General features: G+C 44.9%; 3 protein-coding genes across 7 annotated transcripts in view; 2 read left to right on the top strand and 1 right to left on the bottom strand.

Annotated features, from left to right (window-relative positions):
* The first annotated feature begins 738 nt into the window (after positions 1-738).
* On the top strand, positions 739-6451 carry srsf2b (serine and arginine rich splicing factor 2b). 3 transcript variants are annotated; one of them, XR_010038640.1, is made up of 4 exons: positions 739-1312; positions 2631-2940; positions 4931-5043; positions 5904-6451. XR_010038640.1 is itself a non-coding variant. In XM_063221521.1 (3 exons), exons 1-2 carry the CDS (start codon positions 927-929, stop codon positions 2911-2913), a joined length of 669 nt encoding a protein of 222 aa, XP_063077591.1. In that variant the 5' UTR covers positions 739-926; the 3' UTR covers positions 2914-2940; positions 4931-6451. The 3 variants fall into 3 exon arrangements, 1 of the variants encoding a protein (XP_063077591.1); XR_010038639.1 differs by having other exon boundaries at positions 2631-3659; positions 4931-6451; XM_063221521.1 differs by having other exon boundaries at positions 4931-6451.
* Positions 6452-7865: 1414 nt separating this feature from the next.
* On the bottom strand, positions 7866-12343 carry mettl23 (methyltransferase 23, arginine). Of its 3 annotated transcripts, none has more exons than XM_063221518.1 (6): positions 12054-12320; positions 11780-11884; positions 11028-11132; positions 10487-10727; positions 9673-9757; positions 7866-9059 (listed from the first exon to the last, which is right to left on the bottom strand). In XM_063221518.1, exons 1-6 carry the CDS (start codon positions 12138-12140, stop codon positions 8882-8884), a joined length of 801 nt encoding a protein of 266 aa, XP_063077588.1. In that variant the 5' UTR covers positions 12141-12320; the 3' UTR covers positions 7866-8881. The 3 variants fall into 3 exon arrangements, with proteins under 3 accessions (XP_063077588.1, XP_063077589.1, XP_063077590.1); XM_063221520.1 differs by having other exon boundaries at positions 9006-9059; positions 9673-9717; positions 12054-12343; XM_063221519.1 differs by lacking the exon at positions 11780-11884 and having other exon boundaries at positions 12054-12301.
* Positions 12344-12504: 161 nt separating this feature from the next.
* The window catches only part of jmjd6 (jumonji domain containing 6, arginine demethylase and lysine hydroxylase), a 38021-nt gene continuing 28117 nt past the window's right edge, over positions 12505-22408 (top strand). The window contains exons 1-5 of the mRNA XM_063221517.1: positions 12505-12995; positions 15634-15831; positions 20365-20555; positions 21626-21764; positions 22220-22367. Of these exons, the coding sequence (XP_063077587.1) occupies positions 12867-12995; positions 15634-15831; positions 20365-20555; positions 21626-21764; positions 22220-22367 (805 nt within the window). The 5' untranslated portion in view covers positions 12505-12866. The remainder of the gene's footprint in view (positions 12996-15633; positions 15832-20364; positions 20556-21625; positions 21765-22219; positions 22368-22408) is intronic.

Below are 22408 nucleotides of genomic sequence, written 5' to 3'. Positions count from 1 at the left end.
TGCCCTTTCACACTCAAGAATTCCTGTTCAAGGCTGCAGAAGATTACTGGACTGTGCGAGGACTTTATCTGTACCAGAACAATGGAATGCCCAAACACAACAGAGTTGCATCTCCACATGGCAGGCCAAGGACTGTGTGTTCGTTGCCTGATTATCATAGACTTGCAATCGAGATTCGATCTGCAGCGCCGCCGAAGGTGTTGCGTCACTAGGAGGGCGCAGCCTGGCTAGTGTGTTCGTGTGTTTGTGTGTGTGTGTGTGTGTGTGTGTGAATGAATTAATCTCTATCCGGGTACGCCCCCTTTTCCCTTTAGCGGATAGAGATAATTGTTATCAGGGAAAATCCTCCAATAAATATGACTTATGGCTATTACATCGTTTAGAACGAGTGGGGAAAATGGTAGCTGACGGTTCTCCCCATCCGCTCTCCAAGCCGGTTTGAAACTTAATTAAGGATTCTCTGTGTCTTTCATTTCAGGTGTTTCATATTTACAAATGTTAAGGGTTTGAACCTAACACTGAACTTTGAAACTAAGAAGATTATACCGGATAAGGTGCCACAAAGGATCAGAGTATTTCAAATCGGTTCATTCGGTGTTCACCGGTTTACGGTTTTCACACTGGGAAAAAAAAACTTAGCGTAGTGATTGGTTGGACTGGGCATGGGCTGCCCCACAGGCTGTCCACCCACAGGCCTATATTTAAACCCCACCCCTCCCTTGAAATCTGCCATTTTGTGAACAGCTAGGACTAGCTGATTAGCTTGTTGTCTAGCTGCCAGAGAGTGCGGCAGTAGCTTGGTTCGGACAGCTGCTAGCAGCAAACGGGCTCATAAAACAAAACAGGACAATTGATGATCGGATCGACGACGCAAACAACAAAAGAGATAGTTTCCTTATCTAAGTTCGTACTTTTAATTCGTCAAGATGAGTTATGGTAGTTATGGCAGACCGCCGCCTCAGATCGAGGGCATGACTTCGCTGAAGGTGGACAACTTAACCTACCGCACATCGCCAGAAACTCTTCGTCGTGTCTTCGAGAAGTATGGGCGAGTTGGAGACGTCTACATCCCCAGAGATCCATACAGCAAGGAGAGCAGGGGTTTCGCTTTTGTGCGTTTCCACGACAAACGCGACGCCGAGGACGCGATGGATGCCATGGACGGTGCGTTCCTAGACGGCCGAGAACTGCGTGTTCAGATGGCACGCTACGGAAGGCCCCCAGACTCCCACTACAGCAGTGGTGGTGGCCGCAGTGGTCGTGACGGTCGTGGTGGACCCCCTCGACGAGACAGAGGACGCCGCAGTAGGAGGTAACTCTCGCATACATCTTATTTTGAGTGTGAAATAAAACGTTTTGCTGAAATGGATGTGTGGACTTAAGCTAACGTTGGTTAACGATCAGCGTGCTAACCGTCGTTTCTTACTAGCCGTAGCTAACCATGCTAGTACCGTTGATCAAGGCGCTAATGAACTCTCGAAGGAGGTGTGTTGTGCAAGGTTGGTCACCACAGTTGTATTGGCTTCCCACCCCGCCGACTTCTAAGTAAAACTAAAATGAAGTGCTATGATAACTGTTCATTTAGTGTAATTGTTACTGGAAAAATATTCACGCAGATCCGGCGTGTAGTGCCCAAGAATTGGGGCATGAGGAGATTTCACAGTTTAGCAGACCGTGTTCTAGCCATTACAACGTCAATCTCTGGTAAAGCCCCCATGTAGTTTCAGGGTCAGGTAACTTGATAAGTTGGTGTACTTTGACAAATATGTAGTATTGGCCCTGAAATGCCCTTGCATGACTTGAGTTCAGCAGAACATGCAAGAAAGTTGTGATACAGACTAGGAGGAGTGCAAAGTTCACAGTTTGACTTTCCGGAAGTCAGAGCTTCAGCATTGATGGTTAGAGAACCACCTGAGTGGGTCCTAGCAGAGAGGGTTTATAGAGGCTATGGTCCTAGTAAGTAACCAGAGGTTGTGTACTTAAGTAAAAGAACAAGTACTCTAGGAAAAAAAATAATCGAAAGTGAAAGTAAAAGTTGTACACCAAAAATGTACTTAAGTAAAAGTCCTAAGTACTAACTTTTAAATGTACTTTTTTAAATGTTTTGGTTTTTTAAATGCTAAGGGCGGGGCGTCGACAGGCATGATGAGGGAAAGGGGGGCATCGGTTCAATGTTGAATGTTAAATGTTCATTTGTACTGTATTTATTATTGATCACTATTGTTACCGGTCCATCGCTGTTACCTGCCCTGTCTTGCACTTAATGTCAGTCTGTAAAATGTCAGTCTTGTGAATGTCTATGTCTTAGCGTGGTATAGAGAGAAAATGTAATTTAATTTTCCTTGTATGACTTGTGCATATGAAGAAAGTGACATAAGCTTGATTTGACTTGACCATAACTCATTTGTCAGAATACATGTGTCAGAATGTATTGTAATTGTTTCACCGTAATTATTTCAATGTGCTGCAGAGATTTTCATCTTTCTGCACAATCAAGAATGTGGCGCATGGAATTGTCTTGAGAAAAATTGCAACTACCAACCACCACGATACGAACAGAGATGTAGTTTTGAACTGGACTGATTTAGTGACGGGAGTTTCAACTGGTGTCTAATCTCCCGCTCCCACAGCCCACGACGCCGCAGACGCAGCCGCTCCAGGAGCCGCAGCCGTTCCCGCTACAGCCGCTCCAGGTCCCGGTCCCGCTCCAGGTCCAGATCCCGTGGCTCCAGGTCTTACTCGCGTTCCCGCTCCCGCTCGGCCCGCCGCAGCAAGACCCCCAACAAGTCGCCCTCGCGCTCCAGGTCCCGCTCCCGCCAGCACTCGCCGGCCTCCAACAAGGGCTCCAAGTCCCGCTCGCGCTCCAAGAGCCCGCCCAAGTCGCCGGGGGAGAACGGAGCGGCGTCGCCGTGACTACTCCCGAACTCGGACTTTTGACATGTAAGCCCAACAAAGCGCTCGCAGGACCCACGCGCACACCCATTAGAACACGCTGCATTTATGGTCCAGAACATACTAATAATGAGCGCAAAATCTTATAAAGGGGGAGTTATTTTAAGGAGTGATGTTCTATGTGTAAATGGATGGCATACGTAAGGTTTAAAGGGGTGGTATATTTTTTAATGTTCAAAGGGGTAGTTAAAGGAGTGATATACTATGTTTTATGCGTAATGTTTAAAGGGATGGTATATATTTTATGTTTAAAGGGGTTTTTAACCTTCAAAGGGGCCCTATATAATTCTGTGCTAATGTGTGGAGTGTTCACGTTAACCATTACTTCCTCATTGGCAGTGGACACAATGAGACGGAACAGTTACTATGACTACTCGAGACGTGCTCTCCTTCTCTCTCTCCCCCCCTGTCTTCCAATCATTAGCCCCTTTAAACGCATGCATGCTTCCCCGCGCACATTCCAATTGGTAGGCAGAATACTTCGCACACACACACACACACACTTCTCTCCCTTTACGGCATCTCTCTGTAAGTGTACACCTTATTTTCAGCACACACTGCTTGTTAATTACATTGACATGTGGACTTCTCTCCTCTAAGCTGCTGTCTGTTCGTGAGTGAGGAGAGGAGGTGGAGGAGGAGGAGAGGAGTTGGAGTGAAGGAGGGCAGGAGAGAGGAGGAGGTGGAGAAGGAGAGAGTGGGGCGGGGTGAGCAGTTCGCCGGCTGGTTGGGGTGTTGCTGATGCTGATGATGCAGTTGGCGTGGTAGCAGTTACCATGTCGCCAGAGGCGAGGCAGGTTGGCTGGCTGCTGGGCGGAGCCTGCTGTTGCCATGGCCGCCAGGTTGGAGTTGGATGGGGCGTGGTGTTTGAGGAGGAGGAGAAACAAACAAACAAAAAAAAAAGACAAAAAAAGAAAAGAGTGCGTTGGTGAAATGGTAACGAAGGTTTGTTTTGTCTACTCTGATTGATTGCCCTGACCTCCCCCAACATTGCACCATCCCAGTCTTCACCCCACCCTCTCACAATGCTGAGCTCCAGTCCCCTTCACATACAGGTGTATCAGTCCTATTGTCAGGTGTATATCCAGTCCCCCACACATAGATGTCCCAGAGGTCCTCTGCACCCAAGTACCTTGAAAGGCCCAGTGCACAGGTCAGGCATTGTCACTCCAGCACTCGGGTGTCCGAAAGCAAAGCAAGGCAGGTTTGTTAGTACTTAGCAGATTTGCTTTACAAAGGAATGCTAAAAATAAAGAAAAAATGTATGTGAAGGAAGAAACTCAAATTTTAACTGCATAAAAATTAAAGAAGTTGCAAACAAGTTGGTAAATAAATAGACAAAGGGTGAAGGCCTAGTAACCACGTTCCAAGTTCTAGACTCATGAGACGCAGCAACGTAATTCCAGAGCAGTGCACATTGTTGCCAATGGCTAAGGAACCCATAGGAAAATGACGCAAACCAGAGCAGCGGTTCAAGTCTCCCATGCTCAGGTGATATGGCCACCATATGGCATATGGTCAACGCGGCATCCAATGTTATCACATCTGTGCTCGGGCACGCGTAAAGGCTAGAAGCCCGGTGGCCCTTTTGATGAACGTCCTGTCAGGTCAGATGTGTAGGTATAGTGGCGTAATTCCCTATGCCAGATATGTCTTAAAATCTATCAGCAGAGGCTATTGCACTGGGCAATTAATTCTGGAAAAGCCCATGTCTCCTACAGAGGTGCGCTTATGCCCTCAGTCCAGAGAATACAAAAGAGTCCAGAATACAAATGCTGGATTCTGGGTACTCACTCGATCCTGGTCCCTGAACATCAGCCACTCTTGATTGTTTAGTGAAGGGAGTCTCCGTTATGGCTTTGTTGAGGAAACCCCACCACCACCACCTACCCCCCTAAATATTGACCCCTTACCCCCACCCCTCGACCCCCACCCATCCTTGTTGTCAAGGTAACTCACTTGTTTTCTTCTTCCCCAGGTGTCGAGGTGACGCGCCCCTTCTACCCTCTACGGATGTGACCTTCTGTTTCTATATGTGGCCACGGGACTGACCGTCTTCAGCCACAAACACGCTCTCATGACGGACTAAAGGTTATTATTGTGTCCATGGCAAGCTTTTCTGAGAAGACAAAAGACGTCTGATAATTCTGTCTTCTGCTTTCCATTGATCCCCACCCCCTACCTGCCTTTCACCAGCTTTCAGTTCTGTGTGCTTTTTTCCCCACCTGTGGCTTAGCGGGAAGGATTTGAGGTTTTGCTTTTTTTGTGTGTCCAAGTCACATGTTTATTTGAGAACATAGTGCCACGCCTGTGTGAATAATGTCATTCTTTTTAGAAGAGTGCATGTGATGCTATGAGTTTAAACATGGGCTGGTTTTAAAATGGCGGCAAGGAAGTTGGTAAACTAGTAGCTCTTCCCATTGCCTTGTTCAGGCCTGTATTCCAAATGTTAAATACAAAACATTTTAAAGTTATTATTTGGTGTTCAAAATGTGAATAATTTTTGGCCTAAAAGGTATCATTTTTTGACTTAAAAATCTCATCTTAAAAAGGAACATTTACCCCATGACCACCTGTGTTTTTGTGTTCTCCCTCTTTTCGTTGTAAAGAGATTTAGTTTTTTTTATTAATTGGTCTGAAATTGTAATGATTTGCTATGCGTATCTTACATTTGTTAATGTCATGGATATGAAAACTAGATGCCATGTTGAGTCCTGGTCCGGTAGCCTGTTTTTCATAATGTGTTACCGCCACCTACAGGATAAAGTGTGTATTGCCATGTATTGACTGATGGCGGCAATAGCGGCCAATCATGGTGGCAAACTGACTTGAGCCATTCGTTCCAATTCAAAGGGATGGTCAAAGTGGCATCTCGTATTCATATCTGTGCGGTAGTGTTGAGCGTGTGAGCGAGCGTGTCTAACCCATGTCTTGTATCTTGTTTGCATTAGGCGCAGGTGAGTAGCAGGTGAGGTGTGTGCTGGGTTAGCAGTTAAGGTGCCCTGTTGGTGTTGCTGTTGCAGTGCAGAATGCAGATCATTGGCAGAGAGCCCGCTTTGCTCCAGATATCGCCACTGGTAACAGTCACCGTGGCGACCCACTCGGTAAAGACGGGAACCCACACGTGGCCCTGTTTTTTGTTTTTGTTAATTTTGTCCCCTCCTTTTTTCCTCTACCTTCCCCCATCTTGTTCATTTCTTTTTAATTAAATGGTCTGTTTTTTCCTCCCAGATTATTTTTTTTCTGGGGTAATGTATCACAGATTGTCATGTCATCCCACTTTTCTGTTTCCATAACTGCTCGACTGACTGGGAACAGCAATGCTGTGTGCGTCCGCACGTGAGAGTCCTAGGGTGCTCTCTCCTCTGTGTGCTGTGTGGGATGCTGCATTGCCCCGCCCCCCTAAGTACATGGCTGTGTGCTGCTTTCTTACAGTGCGCATCATTAATGTTCATCTGTCATCTATTCAGATCATCAATAAAATACTACTATTATAGTCTACCTACTGTCTGGACTGGCTGTTTGAATGAATGCTTATTTTCTTGCACATACAACAATACTCAGGTAGGCTCTGGCGTTGTAGCGATGCTGAGTTAGTACGAAGGGGCCCAAAGTGTGGCAAGAAAATAGCCCCACACCATTACACCCACAGACCTGTATTATACAGGTCTGTGATTACACCATTCTCCACTGACCTCTGGCAACAGCCAGACCTTTTCAGCCACAGAAGTCGTGCCCACTGGATATTTCTTCTTTTTTGGCCCATGAATGAATATCGTAGTAGTAGATCAGCAGTTTCTAAAATACTCAGACCAGCCAGTCTGGCACCAACAACCATGCCACATTTAATATCGGTTTAATAATCTTTCTTGCCAATTCTGATGCTCTGTTTTGAACTGAAGCTGATCAATTTTGATCATTACATAATGTACCTAAAATAATTGTTGCCGCAGTGTGATTGGTTGATTAGGAGTTTGCATCAACTGGACAGGTGTGCCTATTAAAGTGGTTGGTGAGTGTATATGCTGCCGGTCAAAAGATTGGGGTCACCCCCAATGCTTTTTTCGGACTATTTGGCTATTCCATTTCAATTTCAGTTCTGGTTTAAAATCAGCACTTATTTGTGCACTGAAACATGGTTGAGACATTATGAATTCATAACGGGTCCCATTAGGTTCATTTTGATGGCTAGAATTAATGCAGTTACTTTGGTTTGAATTTGTAGCAGAGGTGGCAACGCAGCAAATGTCAAACGCCCACCATTGGAAAGAGAAGACACTGAGCTTTCCAATGGTTCCATGCATTTTCAAATAAATCGAAGAGATGTCTGAAGAAAAATGGATTAATACACTTATTCCTGTGAAACGGTTTTAGATTTCACCCTTCTGTCCAATTTAACAAATTTGATGTGCAATCAAACCTTTGTTAACCTTAAGTACATACTTTTGTTCAATAGATGTCTGCAACTTCATTTGAAGTAGCAGTTGGGAATTGTGGGCCTACAGCAGGGTGGGGAACCTATGTCTCAATGGCGACATAATTAGAATGTTCACTTTAAATATGACATGTTTTGAAAAGGAATGTTAGAAATTACATTTAATACAATTAAGTTATATTCAGGGGTCCCAGAGAAGGGGGATCTGTTTTATAGGTGGCTGCTAAAGAATGGGGAAATCCTGGTTTGTGTTCATAATGGCCCTTGGAGGACTTTTACGGCCCTTGGAGAAATTTGAAGTGGCCCCTTGAATGTAAAAGGTTCCCCACCAACAATGGCCTACAGTAAACTAGTCTGGCCATCTTAATCCAGACTGGGAGGAGTATTGCTGTTGCACACAGATATTATAATATTAAACACCCGGAAGTAGCTTGAGTTACTTTTCTCATGCATGGAAGCATGTGGAGGCAGAGAGATGTTAACTTAAAAAGTCCACTTTTATTCACATACACATGTACAGATACCCAGCACACCACATTTTCTGTTATGGAGACATTGTATGTACTGTACACTATGCATATTGCCTTGCTTCAGGGCCTCCGCACACTAGTTCCACCAAAGTGCGGAGCACTGCACTGCATGTCCGATTTCGGTTTTTAATACAACCCTGCATATGGGCGCAGATGTCTGGACAAACGGTAGAATCGAATGTTGGCAGAGCAGTGCTCTCATCTGCACTTTGGAGGAAGCGGAGGACCCCAGTCTTCCCAAACACTAACCAATCTCCTCTGCTTGTCCTGTTGCAGTGCCTTGACCTAGCCACTAAAATCACACAGGACACTTCTAGTTAAGATAAATAGTCACAATGAGTCCTCTCGTCCTTTCCTGTGACCTCTGGACTCAGTGGCGCCAGCAATCATGGGAAAACTAAAACATTTAGCTGTCAACTAGCGCAGTGGGAAAATGGTCCTGTATGCCAGATTACCAATCCAGCCCTGCGGGCAACGGTGACCTTACTGGCACAGTGTTAGGTGAATTGTTGAACTGTAGGATGGCTGTGGAGGGCTCTTCACTACCCACATGGGAAACCATCTGTGATTGGTTCAGGGTTAGGTTACGACAATGTAATGGACCTCATTTGCCGTTATGAGCTTACATTTGATCCAATGCATTGCCTTAATCCTCACCATGGTATTGCTAACATTGTATGACATCGTAGTTAGCAACTACAGTTTCGAGAAATGCACCCCAGAGCAGTGATTACCATTATCGTACAGTTGCCGTCTGAGGTGGTTATCATAATCAGGGTTCTAAATAAACACTGGCCAACCGGACAAATTCTGGTGAAAATTTTGTTGGGTTGGTAGAAAAGAAAACGTACAAGGCAATTTAACTGATAATGAGTATGTGTGGCTTGTGAGGTTAAACAACTACTAGCCAAATTGGCTAGAGATGAAAAAAGTTCATTTATAACCCTGATCATAAGCATCGTCTTTATGGAGTCCTGGTTTCCATGCCGACCGTAGCACTGATGAGCATCATCTGGATGGAGTGGTTACCAGGGAGATTGGAGCGGGCGATGTAGTTGCCGTGGGCACCGAAGGAGTCTAGAGGAATATACTTGCAGTTCAAACCCCACTTGTGGAGCAGAGCCTCCAGAGACCAGTCAGCACTAAAACACACACACACACACACACACATACATTGAAGTTAAAGTCTGCAACTTGTTTTTAGTCATATTACCATCAACTGTCATGGGATTCCAAACGCAGCACATGAAATAGCCCACTACAGGATAAAAGAGGAGTTCTCTAGCTCCCACCAAGCCCTAGAAATTTTACCCCTCCCTTGTTTAGCTTCAACTAAACGGGTTCAGAGCTGTGGGTAGCTGCCCAATAACACGGCTCCGCTGGCATTTTGGAGGAGTGGACAGCGGACAGGGAGTTGAATGATTTTTTTTGGCATGTACAGCTGAACAGATGTCAACAGGAAAACTTTCAATCATGCACCTTAAAACACACACCTGTGAAGGATGCCTACCTTGATACTGCAACAGACACACACACATTACTATGGAGCATCGTCTCCAGTGACCAGTCTGCTCAGCAGCATACACTTTAATCACACACACAATGGCCACTGGTGTGACACACATACTTCAAGGCTCCCCTGCAAGCTACCAAGAGTGCCCTTACATACAGACCGGTACGTGCACTGTACAACAGGGCCTACCACGACCACTCAATACTACACACACACACACACACACACGCACACATGCATACCTTCTCTCCTGGTAAGTGGTCCAGAACTGAGCCTTGGGGTTGGTCCTGAGGAGAAAGCTGACCGTCACCAGCACGTCTTCAAAGTCTGCCGCCCCACACACATGAACATTACAATATTAACATGAAGCTGACAGTCCCCATGTCCTCAAGTCTGCAGCCACATTACTATTATTACTACATTATTACTAAGTATTAGAGATGCACCGGATCCAAGATCCAGTTCCGAATCCGGCAGGATAGGGTTTTTCACAGGATCCGGTTCCAGGATCCAGGATCCGGTAGCCGAGGCTTTTCAGTCAAAATAGTTTGAGCCAACGTGATAAAAAGGGCCCCCGTGTGTGAGTAGGCTATGTGTTTCAACCCTTTCGTAGGATCCGGTATCCGGTTCCGGATCCGGCAGGATCTTAAGCAGTGGATCCGGTATCCTGCAGGATCCTAAAAATCAGGATCCAGTGCATCTCTACTAAGTATAAATATGAAATGACTGTATAAAGATTGTTGTGAAAAAATATGAAAAATTATGAATGAGTTGTATGCGGAGAAACACTTCATAAAGCCAGCCGACATGCGTCTTAAAATATCTTGCTCTTGAACAAATTAAAACATAAAAATAAAGAATAGTACTTCTAAAAAGATAAAGATTTTATTGCTTCAGTTTTGCCTTCGCACAACAGACCTAAGTTGCATGAAAACACTCAGTAAAGCCAAACACACAGACATACCTTTGTATCAAGTTGCTTGAATACAACTGAACACTTCAAAGAAAATAAAAACTATTACTCCTTAAAAAGAGGAAGATTTCATTAGTTCTGACCTTCAGGGTCGTAGAACACATCGGAGGCCATGATGATGTCGAGGGGGGGTAGGGACAGCAGCTGGGGACACACCTGTCCCCAGGTAAGGCCCACCACCTGCACGTCCCCTCCCAGCCCGTTGGCCGTGCAGGTGCGACGGCAGTTGTCGAGGCAACGCGGGAGCTCGGCACTGTCCGACAGGATCACCCTGGCGCCACACTTGGAAGCCACCACGCCAGGCAAACTCACACCCGCGCCCAGCTATGGACAATGCAGACACAGCCCAGCCATCAGGACACACACACTCTCTCTTTTTTTCTTTCTTTCTTCCTCTCTCTCTCTCTCTCACACACACACACACACACACACTCACCTGTGCTAGACAAGGGCAACCTGAAGCAGTGTATGCGTGTGTATGTGTGTGCGTGAGAGAAAGAGACATCTACCTCGAACCTTGAGTCCAAGAGAGCGAGACAAGGGGTACCTCAAGCAGTGTGTTTGTGTATGTCTAGGTCTAACTTGAGGTGTGTGTGTGTGTATGTCTGTGTGTGCTTGGTGTACCTCCAGCAGTGTGTGGTTCTGTATCTCCTCCCTATGGGTCCAGACATACTGGGCCAGAACCACTGCACTGGGCCAGACGTACATGCCATACTGCGGGTCCAAAACCTGAGAGAGAGGGAGAGAGACATGCAAACACTGTATCATCATACCACAACTGCACTGCATGACCATAGTACCATACTGCCACTGCATAGGACCACATGTAGTGTAGGCTTCCTGAGATACAGATACAGGGACTCATTTTAGCAGATGTTGCTGTGCTACTGCTTTCATCAACACTGCGTGTGGTAGTAGTACTGAAGAGAGCTCCGTATTAATCCTTCAGAACGTTGGTTTGCCCTGTCCAGCAATGTAATATCAAACATGTCCACATAAAGTACACAGAGGTGGAAAAAACCCTGGTGCCGAAAGTAAAAACCCTGCCACATCTTTTACTCCAACCAATTCAATGAACCAGCTGATTCTATAATTGCCACCTTCAGCCAGGTTAATGAGCTAAAGAGAAGAGTTGTGAAAAGTAAAAAATAAACGGAGGAAAAGTCAAAGAAACAACGTTTACTTCCAATATACAGGTAACTTATCTGAGTAAGCAGTAGATCTGTGTGCTTTAATCAGCTGACTCTGCACTGGTTGGATCAAGTTTGTGGTGGGTCCTTGTTGGGTTTTTAGAGTTTTCCAGTAGGCCTAACAACATCTCATTAGGTACAATGGTGTAACAGCTATGTAATACTATACGCTAGTATTGTACTTACATACGAATTTACTTTTACTTTTGACACCTCTGCTAAAAAGAGAAATCCCCTGTGTTGAGAGCAAATTGCAGAAGGCTCTGTCAATCCAGCTTTTAGGCTACACCTCTGAAAACACATAGCATCATAGCCGTCATTCACTTGGACCAAGGATCTTATTGGTAAACAACTGAAAAAGAAACAGCACGTCTGCTGAGTTACCGAGGCTATTTTGTAACTAATTAAAAGGGTAGAGCTCTAGAACGTAATAACTGTGTATAGAGCATGTAATATTAACCTCTGGGATGAGGACTGTCAACGTGTCTTTGTCTCCTTCGAAAGTAAACTCTTTAAGAGCTTGGTCGGAATTCTCTGGTGAACTCATCGTGTTGCTTTTTGAACAAGACGTCCCAGTGTCTTCCCAATTGACTCTCAACACATCACGTTACTTTTTGACACATGCTTGCTTCCCTTCTTTCCCAAGGTGTATCAATGTAGCGGCAGTAGCGATTCTGGTGAGTGAACCATTCGCGCGCATGAAAATAAGGCCGGTGGGCGTGTCTGGAACGTCTAAGCTTGATAGTGGCGGGAATGTAGAAGTACCACCCAATTATATTTTGAGAGTAGAAGTAATGATGTTGCCTTTAGCCAATGACATTCGCGGAACAGGAATGAAGGCGGTCCAAATGCTAAGAAATATGTTATGAAACTAGGTTGTCCTACTTCAGTAAAAGCCAGTTACGCAAAACACCGAAAAGTACGCTTGCACATTGTTTGTTAGAATAAAGAGTGGCGGTAATTTCTCGTATTCTTCACGGTTTAGGAATCGTGTTGTTGACGTGGCGACACAAATTTACTTCACATGTGTTTATGAGACAACTGGCAAGCTGACCATACCCAGCAACCCAACTTCAGAGCCTGAACTGACAATTCGTACCTTGATAGCAAGCCGCTTTAGCTGTCTAGCTTAGTGGTACCAGCTAGAGCTCTAGAGCTAGCAGGCAACAGTGTGAGAGCACAGTCAGTTGTAACGCGGCTAGCCCCAAGGCTAGCATTTGCTAACCCAAGTCTAGAGAGGGAAAACAACTGTGCTTCGCAATTCCACGAAGGAATGAACCACAAAAGTAAGAAGAGAATCAAAGAGGCGAAACGGAGTGCCCGACCCGAGCTCAAGGACTCCACAGACTGGATAAAGCATGACTACCACGAGACTTTTGATCTCTCCCATCGGACAGTAAAGGTAAACCGATAGTGAAATCTGTGCCGCAAGCTAGCCTTGTACACCCTTGCATTGCTACCCACGCCAAACCAACCCAAAATTCAATGCATTAAATTGTCCTATGCTTCATGTGCCTTCCCCCACACCCTTCAAGCTTCATGCCCGCATATTTGAAATTTCACAGCAGTGCTCGAAATGTCGTCCTTTCGAAGATGCTTGCCGGTTGCCGGCGTTGACAGGCAGAGGACCTGTAACGCCAGTCTCGACTTGTGCTACAGAAGAGGCTACGTGACTGGTATTGGAGGTGGCTATGGAGGCTTCTCGCGCACAAAACAGCATTTTACACATGACACGCGTGACAACCAGAAAGAAACAAGACTGCTAAAACTCAGCTCTTGTCTTATTGCGTGTAGTGTGGCATTTATATACGCCGATACGATAGATTTTTGAGATATGACTATAGTATATTCCACCAAATACCATTTCTTGTCAAGCTCACAAGTCAGTAGGTGAAATATTAGTGAAGGCAGATCTTGATATTTTGTTTTACCAAAATTTCAATGTTACAGTCCCCCTCTTCGCCCCTCCATCCCAAGAATGACCATTTGTCATTGAGGACATCAAGTAAATCTCCATTCAGCAACAAACCCATGAGCCAATATCAGTTGCTTATAATGATAACTCGTTGACATGTTAAGTCTCCTTAATCTACAGAAATTATTTAATGGTAACCTACTCCAAAATTTTAGAATTGCAAGGGATTTGGCTGGCTGTCCTACTGGGTAACATGGTGTTTTGCAGCCAGGCCAAGTTAATATGCCAGGCCAAGTGCTAAATTGTTGGAGACATCAGGCGGGTACTTCTTAGAGGAGTTGTTGGGGGGTTGCATGATCATAAAACAAGTTAAAGACCACCTCACTTGACACCCCACCCCCTTGACATTACGTATTTCAGCCAGGCCAAGCCTGATACTTGTTTTTATTATCAAGTAGATTTGGCCAAGATAACTACCCCACTCTGTTGGACGAAGGAGCGGAGCAGTAGCCTAAGCTGCTTGGCAGTGGAACGGACATCTTGCCCTCGTTTATGCCCAGCGTCCGTGAACTTGTCCCCCACCCTGGCACACTTGTGTGTGTGTGTCTGTGTGTGTGTTAACTTATCCCAATCTTTGGCATGCGCCCAAGTGGATAAACTGCAGATCTGCTTGCGTGGCGTCTCGAGACGTCTCACTATAATGCGTAGGACTACACACACACACACACACACACACACACACACACACACACACACACACACAAAGACCTGCCTTTCTGCCTGCCCCCGTGCCCAAGAAGATCTCCCTTGTGCCCATCGTGATTAAAAATACCCTTGCTGGGCGCAGGTTTCTGGGAGGCCTGGGGGGAGGCTGTTATGGTGCCAAGCAGTAGAGCCGCCACAGCGGGGCACTGTTCCACTACCGGCTGCCACGGCCAGGGATGTGGGCGGGCAAGGACAGATTACTGTGTGGGCCTACCTGGCCCTGGCACAGGGGCCCAAGAACCAAGGGGGGCCTGACGGAGGCCAAACCTCTATTTCCTTTTTCATATTGCATTAAAATCACACCTTTAACAACTCTATTTTCAACTTTTCTCGGGGGACATGCCCATCAAACTCCCAACAACATACAGTAGGGTCCCCTAACATCTGACCTGAAACCTTTTTATAGACTACCAACACCCATGGCGGGGGCCCTTTCTTGTTGTCTGGCCCAGGGGCCCATGGGGTCATAATCCATCCCTGGGGGGTGGGGATTGGCTTTGGTCCTGCTTCGGACTGCCCCTACCCACAATGTGCCTTTTGCACTTCACGTCAGACACCTTTGAACACTAAGCATTTCAATGCATTCAGAGCAGGTCTGAGTTGCATCCGTGGCATACAGATATTCTTAGATGGCAACACATGGTTTTCTGCCTGACACCGATAGTGATGTATACCTACTTCGCCCCAAAACCTGTTTGACATCACGATGAGTGAGGCTGATTCCATATCATGGGAGCAATGAACACACCGCGCTGTGATCATTGGTACACGTCAGTTTGAAGTCGGTGGGTTGGTGTGTCTGGGTCTAGCCTACGTTCCAAAGTTGCTCCCATTTGTGTTTATTGGGTTGCAGTACTCTAACGCTGTGTGGAGTTAAATAATAAATTTGCCTTTATTTTTCTCGCTCGCTTTTTCCATAACCCCCTATCCCCACGTACACATGTGAACACACAGCTAAACCCCAGCTAAACCCCCGAACCAACACAATTCTCATCCCTGCACAGACGCCCTACTGTATGTGTGTGGGAGGGCGAGTGTGTGTGTATGTGAACTGATGTAAGGCTGATTGCTGTACTCTGCTATGTCTTTACTGCAATGTGCAATAATGTGTATTAGGTCTTTGTGTATGTTTTGTATTTGTGTATTTATGTAAGCTGTCAGACACCTTAATTTCCCTCAGGATTAATAAAAGTACTCTATTCTATTGCTAAACTTTCTCCTCCGCTTCTCCACGTTTGTCTTCCCAGGATAATGTGGAGCGTGTGGTTCCTAGTTGGCGTCTCTCTGTTGAGGTTAATCACTTATGAAGAACCTTTTTACTTATTTTTTTTTGTTTGTTTCTCCATGTCTGTCTTGTCAGGATAATGTGGAGCGTGTGGATGCCCTGCGTCTCTCCGCGGAGGAGTTTATCCAGCGTTACGAGCGGCCCTATAAGCCCGTGGTGCTGCTGGGCGGCCAGGAGGGATGGGCCGCCAAGGACAAGTGGACCCTGGAGAGGCTGAAGAGGAAGTACCGCAACCAGAAGTTCAAATGCGGAGAGGACAACGAGGGATACTCTGTACGTACTGCACAAAACGACATTGACCAGTCGTTGGCACTTGGGCTACTCAATGGGCCTTTCCTACAGATGGCATCAATTCACTATTTGCTGTAAAACATTAACTACGTCGAAACGACATTGCCATGACATGTTAGTTTGACGTAACAGATTTAGACATGGTCATTACCATTTTGCTGAAAATATGGTTATAACAGGCAGACATGGGGACTTGAGTCAGTGTTTTTATTACTTGTGATTTGACTTGACAAAATATGAAATAATTGAGACTTGGGGCTTGACTTGAGAGACAATAACTTGAATGACTTGAGTTAGTGTTTCAGTGTGAACATTTCTTATTTTTATTTATCCAAATAGTTGATTTAGTTTTTAAATGGTATTGATGCTGTGTGTGTGTATGGTGCGAGTTGTCAATACTCTGTCAGTCAGTCATGCCTGCTGTTTTCACTAGAGTTCGGTTAAATGTCACAAGTGGGCCTTCAGAACGTAGCACCGCAAGCCCCCCTTTAAGGGGAAGCATGTAGGGTAGACGTGCGTCTGACCAATTGTCTACCACAACCGCCAAATGAGTTGTCTAATACCGGGTAATTGTTGAGCAATTTTTGGGGTTCTTAAATGCTTGTGTAATATCAACGAAGTTCTATGCTAGTTGTCAGTATAGGGTCATTTCATGTGAAATCAGACGCTTTGTGACCCGACCGATCCGGATTTCAATCATACTTGGTGTGCCTTTTTAGTAGCAAGGTAGCACCCCAGAACTGCATTGGTTTGAATCTGACACTAATATTAAGGGAGAAACAGACTAGGAAAGGTTCACATTTTAGGGTAGGACACTATACATTCAGCCTTGAATATATCAGTCAGTGTTAGTCACAAAAAGATGCCTGTGGTATTGTTTGAAAGCTCTTTTCTGGCTCTACATATTACACAATCAGCTTGGAATACAACAACTCTCAGAATATGAATTATGATAAATTGAAAAATTTAAAATTGAATATCTAAAAAAACTATATTTTAAAATGGCCAGTTCCTTGTCCAAACGTAGCCGGCAATGTCATTAGCAACACCTCAAATGCTGGTGTTCGGTTCTTTATTCATTTCAGAGAGAATTTGACTCACAAATATGGCATCATACAGACCACTTACTAACAATATGGTAATACCATAGTAGCATCACATGACAAAACAAAAACAAAACAAAAATGGTCAGTTTCCATGGTCCCAGGTTTCAGAAACTAAGGCAGATGTCCATTTATACACACCAAATGATGATATGTGAATGTTTGAACATTCCTTCTCTGTGTACCTGTGTCATCTTCCCTTTACCGTACTTTAAAGAGATAATCAATGGCTACACTCTCATTTTGTACTCTACCAGTGCATTTGAAGCAGCAGCTGTGTCTTTTGTAGATAATATATAAGTACGTCCCGTTGCAGTTAGGTTCCACTACCAGAAGCACATCCTGATGATCCATGACAAGTCTATCTGGTCTGAAGGGAAAAGTGAAGGATGGAGATGGTCCATGAGGATGCAGGAAGTTCAGTTTCACCTCTCCAGTGCTCAGCATACATTCCTCAACACATGCTAGCCACCAGTTGCCATCATATACAGCTACAACATACCCTTTGATGCTTGAAAATGTAACACATTCCTTTACTGAGCTCACTCTTTCGACTCCTTCTCTATTATATTTTTAATTTTTCAATTTATCATAATTCATATTCTGAGAGTTGTTGTATAGAGCTATAAATTCCTAGGAGTCAACATCAAGGAGGATCTCAGCTGGTCTCATCACATCAATTGCATCACTAAGACGGCTAGACATCGACTGTTTTTTCTGAGACAGCTGCACAGATATGGAATGGAGAGTAGGATACTGGCCAACTTCTATCGCTGTACAATAGAAAGCATATTAACTGGTAATTTCACAGCCTGGTATGGTAACACCACTGCCCAAGACAGGAGAGACCTCCAGCGAGTCATCAGATCTGCTCAACGGACAATCAAAGCAGATCTACCCAACATCCAGGATCTCTACAATCAGCGGTGTCTGAGGAGGGCCAAACGAATTATAGCTGATCCGCACCACCCCAGCTACACACACTTCACCCTTCTACCATCTGCACGGAGATACAGGTGCTTACGTGCTCACACCAGCCGACTCAGGGACAGCTTCTTCCCTCAGTGTATCAGACTGTTGAATTCAAAAACACAGACATAGGAAGGAATTCACTCATCACATCTCCCCTTTCTCCAACCTGGCAATTTTTTATTTATTTTTTGCAGCTTTCAACTTTTACAACTTTTTAAATATATGTTTTTTTCCTACTTTTTTGCCTTTTTAACATTCTTTTTTACCTTTTTTGGGACTACCAGAGCAGGGAAGCTTTTCATTGTATATATATGTTTCATATATATACACATGACAATAAAATATCTTGTATCTTGTATCTTGTATTCCAAGCTGATTGTGTAATATGTAGAGCCAGAAAAGAGCTTTCAAATAACACCACAGGCATCTTTTTGTGACTAACACTGACTGATATATTCAAGGCTGAATGTATAGTGTCCTACCCTCACATGTGAACCTTTCCTAGTCTGTTTCTCCCTTAATATTAGTGTCAGATTCAAACCAATGCAGTTCTGGGGTGCTACCTTGCTACTAAAAAGGCACACCAAGTATGATTGAAATCCGGGTCGGTCGGGTCCCAAAGTGTCTGATTTCACGTGAAATGACCCTATAGTATGCCTGTACTATTTGACAACATGTCTGGCTAACAGCTCGCCTGGGCTCATTTATATGTAACACCCGCCAACCGAAAACTGGTGATGGTGCTGATGATGTTAACGTACACTTACTTACATTGCTTAATCATGTTGCTTACTTTTCACTTTATATCAGATTCTGCAGCTAAAATTACAACATGCCAACAATGACTTGACTTGACCTTGCGTGTGACTTGACTTGACTTGTCCAAGAAAAAAATCTTGGGACTTGAAGGTTTAAGACTTGAGACTTATTTGAGACTGGCACGTGATAATAATACATTTTATTTTAAGCGCCTTTCAAGATACCCAGGGTTTAGACTTGGTCTGATCTCTGATAACAGGGGCTTCTCTTCATAGCCCAGTCAATCCAGTGTTTGAGACGGGACAAATTGCAATAGTACACATAATCATTCCAAGTTTTTTGTAATCTCTAAGTGTACCTAAATGGCATATCAATGGCAAAATCTACCGATTTATATTTAGTGGAACATACTTTTTTTCAAGGTGAAAGTCTATAGGGCAATATAGGGCAGTCATGGGTAAGTGGTTAGGGCATCAGACTTGTAGCCCAAAGGTTGCTGGTGGGTCATTCCACACCAAATCAACAGGAGCCCACGCACTTAGGTCTCAAAAAATTCTGAAAATATTACTGAGTGTACCCATGGTACTTAAGAGAAACACTGTTACTTTATTTGAATGTAAGATGTATACTCTCCATGTTACAGCCAATTTCACTGGGGGAGGGGGTTGCCCATTTTGTTCACACTCTTTTTTTTGTCAAAGTTCACAAGCCCGTAGTTCAAGAACTAAACCATGTAGGAAGCTCAAATTTGGCATGCTGGTACATAGATAGGAATAGTTTGTTGCAAAACTGTCAGTTTTGGTCTGTATGATCCTGCATCGTCATAGCATTCCCTCAAAGATGATACAAATTGTACTGGAGTTTTTGGCTGTGCTCTGTTTAGGCCTTCAGAAGACATATTTGTGCCCAACATAGCCTCATGATTTTTTCCCCTTATAGATACAAGTAGAAACACTCTCATAAAAATCTATAAATAGAAAGGAAACCCCATCAGTGTTTGACCAGAAGACCTCACAAGTCTGACAAATCATTTTGGGTGTCATTTTCAGAGCACCAGAACGAACACCTTGTGGGATTGTCAACAGATTTTTATTTTATTTTTTTCTTCATTCTCCATGAAGTCTTCTTTTTAAAAATGCCAATGAGACTTGTCTTATGTGATGTTTTCGTTTTTAATTTCCACCCTGAACATGACTCGTGCACGAACCGAATGCTGCCAATATTCTGTTTAAATTCACTGCATGTAAATGCGCTCATTAAGCCATTTACTGATTAAGGGAAAGCCGTCAGAAGTTCAAATATGGCTTAGAACTTAACTGTGCTGAAAAAGAGCAAAAATTGGTAGGTGTGACTGACAAACACGTCTGATTTGTCCAGTTGGTGGTGTGACTGACTGACGGATGTAGACGTTTGATTGGCCCCCTCTGAGCAGAGTGGTGTGACTGACAGGCGTGACATGTGATTGACGTGTGTGTGTGTGTGTGTGTACTCTTAAAAAAAACTAACCCTTCTTTGCATCTGCACTTGTTTTTCTGTATATTTCCTGTGCATTTTGTATTTGTTACTAGTGATGTTGGCTATGATTGTGTCCTCTTTTGAAAGTCGCTTTGGTTATAAAGCGTCTGCCAAATGCAATGTAATGAATGACTGACGTGGTGTGTCTGGTGCTCGTCTCCCCCAGGTGAAGATGAAGATGAAGTACTACATCGAGTATCTGGAGGGCACGCGTGACGACAGCCCGCTCTACATCTTCGACAGCAGCTACGGCGAGCACGCCAAGCGGCGCAAGCTGCTGTCCGACTACCAGGTGCCCCTCTTCTTCCGAGACGACCTCTTCCAGTTTGCCGGGGAGAAGAGGAGGCCCCCCTACAGGTCAGAGACGTCACTACGAGATCTCGTCGGGGTTACGTCTGGGGAGAGGTCACAGGGTTATCAGAAGGGCATAGAGGTTATAGAGCAAGGGATTTAAGCGTGGGTTTATGGGGTGCCTCTCGTCAGAGATTACCTCTTCCACCACGACAATCAGATCAGGGTACAGTTGACTTTCCTGAAAGGAGAGAGATTGATATTCCTAGAGAACATGCTCTTTTGCTCGTCTTCTGTACTCTGTCTGTCTGTCCTTACCACTACGGCCGTTTTTAATGCACAAGAAGGGAAAATTACAGACGTCACAACGTTCAGTGGAGACGGTAGAGACAACTCCTCTATGCCTCTTATCTGAGGGAACCTTTAAGATGTGACGTCTCCCAGTACAGATGTCACGTAATTCACTGACAAGAGCTCAGTGAAAGGAACAGAGTATCCAAAAACATTTTTTTGCTACGGATTATAATTATGTCTGCAGTAAGCCTTGTGATGAGCCTGTGACCCTGTGGTGGCTGAAGTGTGTAGGCAAGCGCTTTTCACCCCCTAAACCTTTCTGCTCCCCCAGATGTCACATCGTTCACTGGCAAGAGCTCAGTGAAGGGAACAGAGTAATCAGAAACACAGAAAGAAAAACAAAGTTTTTGCTCAAGAGTTTTACATAAATATGGCTAGGTTAACTTGCATGAAGTTGTAAATATGTAAATAGATAGCCCACAGGTGTCATTAAGTTAAGAAAAAAGGACCCTCTGCTCTTGAATTAGATGATATACCACTACCTCAAGGTTAATTTAACTTAGATTACTACCTAGCCAGATTCTTGGCATGGTCTACAGGTGGTTTGTGATGAGTCCTGTGATTGTGTATTTATTTGTTTGTTTGTATGCGTTTGAGAAAACTGAAAGAAAAGTCTGCGACACCAAGCTCTCGTTTCTCTTATTTTAATGTGACGTTTCGGGCAGCATGCCCTTCATCAGACTTTCTGTTTATATGTTATTTTTGCTAGTCCTGCACCCAATCTTTTTGAGACGGATATGCGTGTTTTTCTCTTTTTGACAATTGTTTGTGTTTTTGTGCAGGTGGTTTGTGATGGGCCCTGCCCGCTCTGGTACTGGCATCCATATCGACCCCCTAGGGACCAGCGCATGGAACGCCCTGGTATCGGGGCACAAGAGGTGGTGTCTGTTTCCCACCAACACACCCAGAGAACTCATCAAGGTACACTCACTCACTCACTCACTCACTCACTCACTCACTCACTCACTCACTCACTCACTCACTCACTCACTCACTCACTCACTCACTCACGCGCACACACACTGCCTGGTACAGGGACACAAGAGGTGCAGCTTATTCTCTACAATTCACCCAAAGAACTCATCAAAGCAGGCACACACACACACACACACACACACACACACACACACACACACACACACACACACACACACACACACACACACACACACACACACACACATCCTGCTGCAGGGGCACAAGAGGTGCATTTACTCTCTACCAACACACCTAGCGAACTCATCAAGGTACACACATTAAGTGTGTGTGTGTGTGTGTGTGTGTGTGTGTGTGTGTGTGTGTGTGTGTGTGTGTGTGTGTGTGTGTGTGTGTGTGTGTGTGTGTGTTCGTGCGTGTTTGTGTGTGTGCGCCCCCAGGTGACTCGCGAGGAGGGTGGTGCACAGCAGGACGAGGCCATCACCTGGTTCAACGTGATCTACCCTCGAACACAGCAGCCCAGCTGGCCAGCAGACTTCAGGCCCCTGGAGATACTGCAGCGACCTGGGGAAACCGTCTTCGTACCAGGTGAGAGTGTGTGTGTGTGTGTGTGTGGGGGGGGGGGGGGC

The sequence above is a fragment of the Engraulis encrasicolus genome, chromosome 17, assembly GCF_034702125.1.
Source record: "Engraulis encrasicolus isolate BLACKSEA-1 chromosome 17, IST_EnEncr_1.0, whole genome shotgun sequence".
NCBI classification, from domain to species: Eukaryota; Metazoa; Chordata; class Actinopteri; order Clupeiformes; family Engraulidae; genus Engraulis; species Engraulis encrasicolus.
Note: the sequence above shows the minus strand (reverse complement) of the source record. Positions and strands in the feature narration are given on the sequence as shown.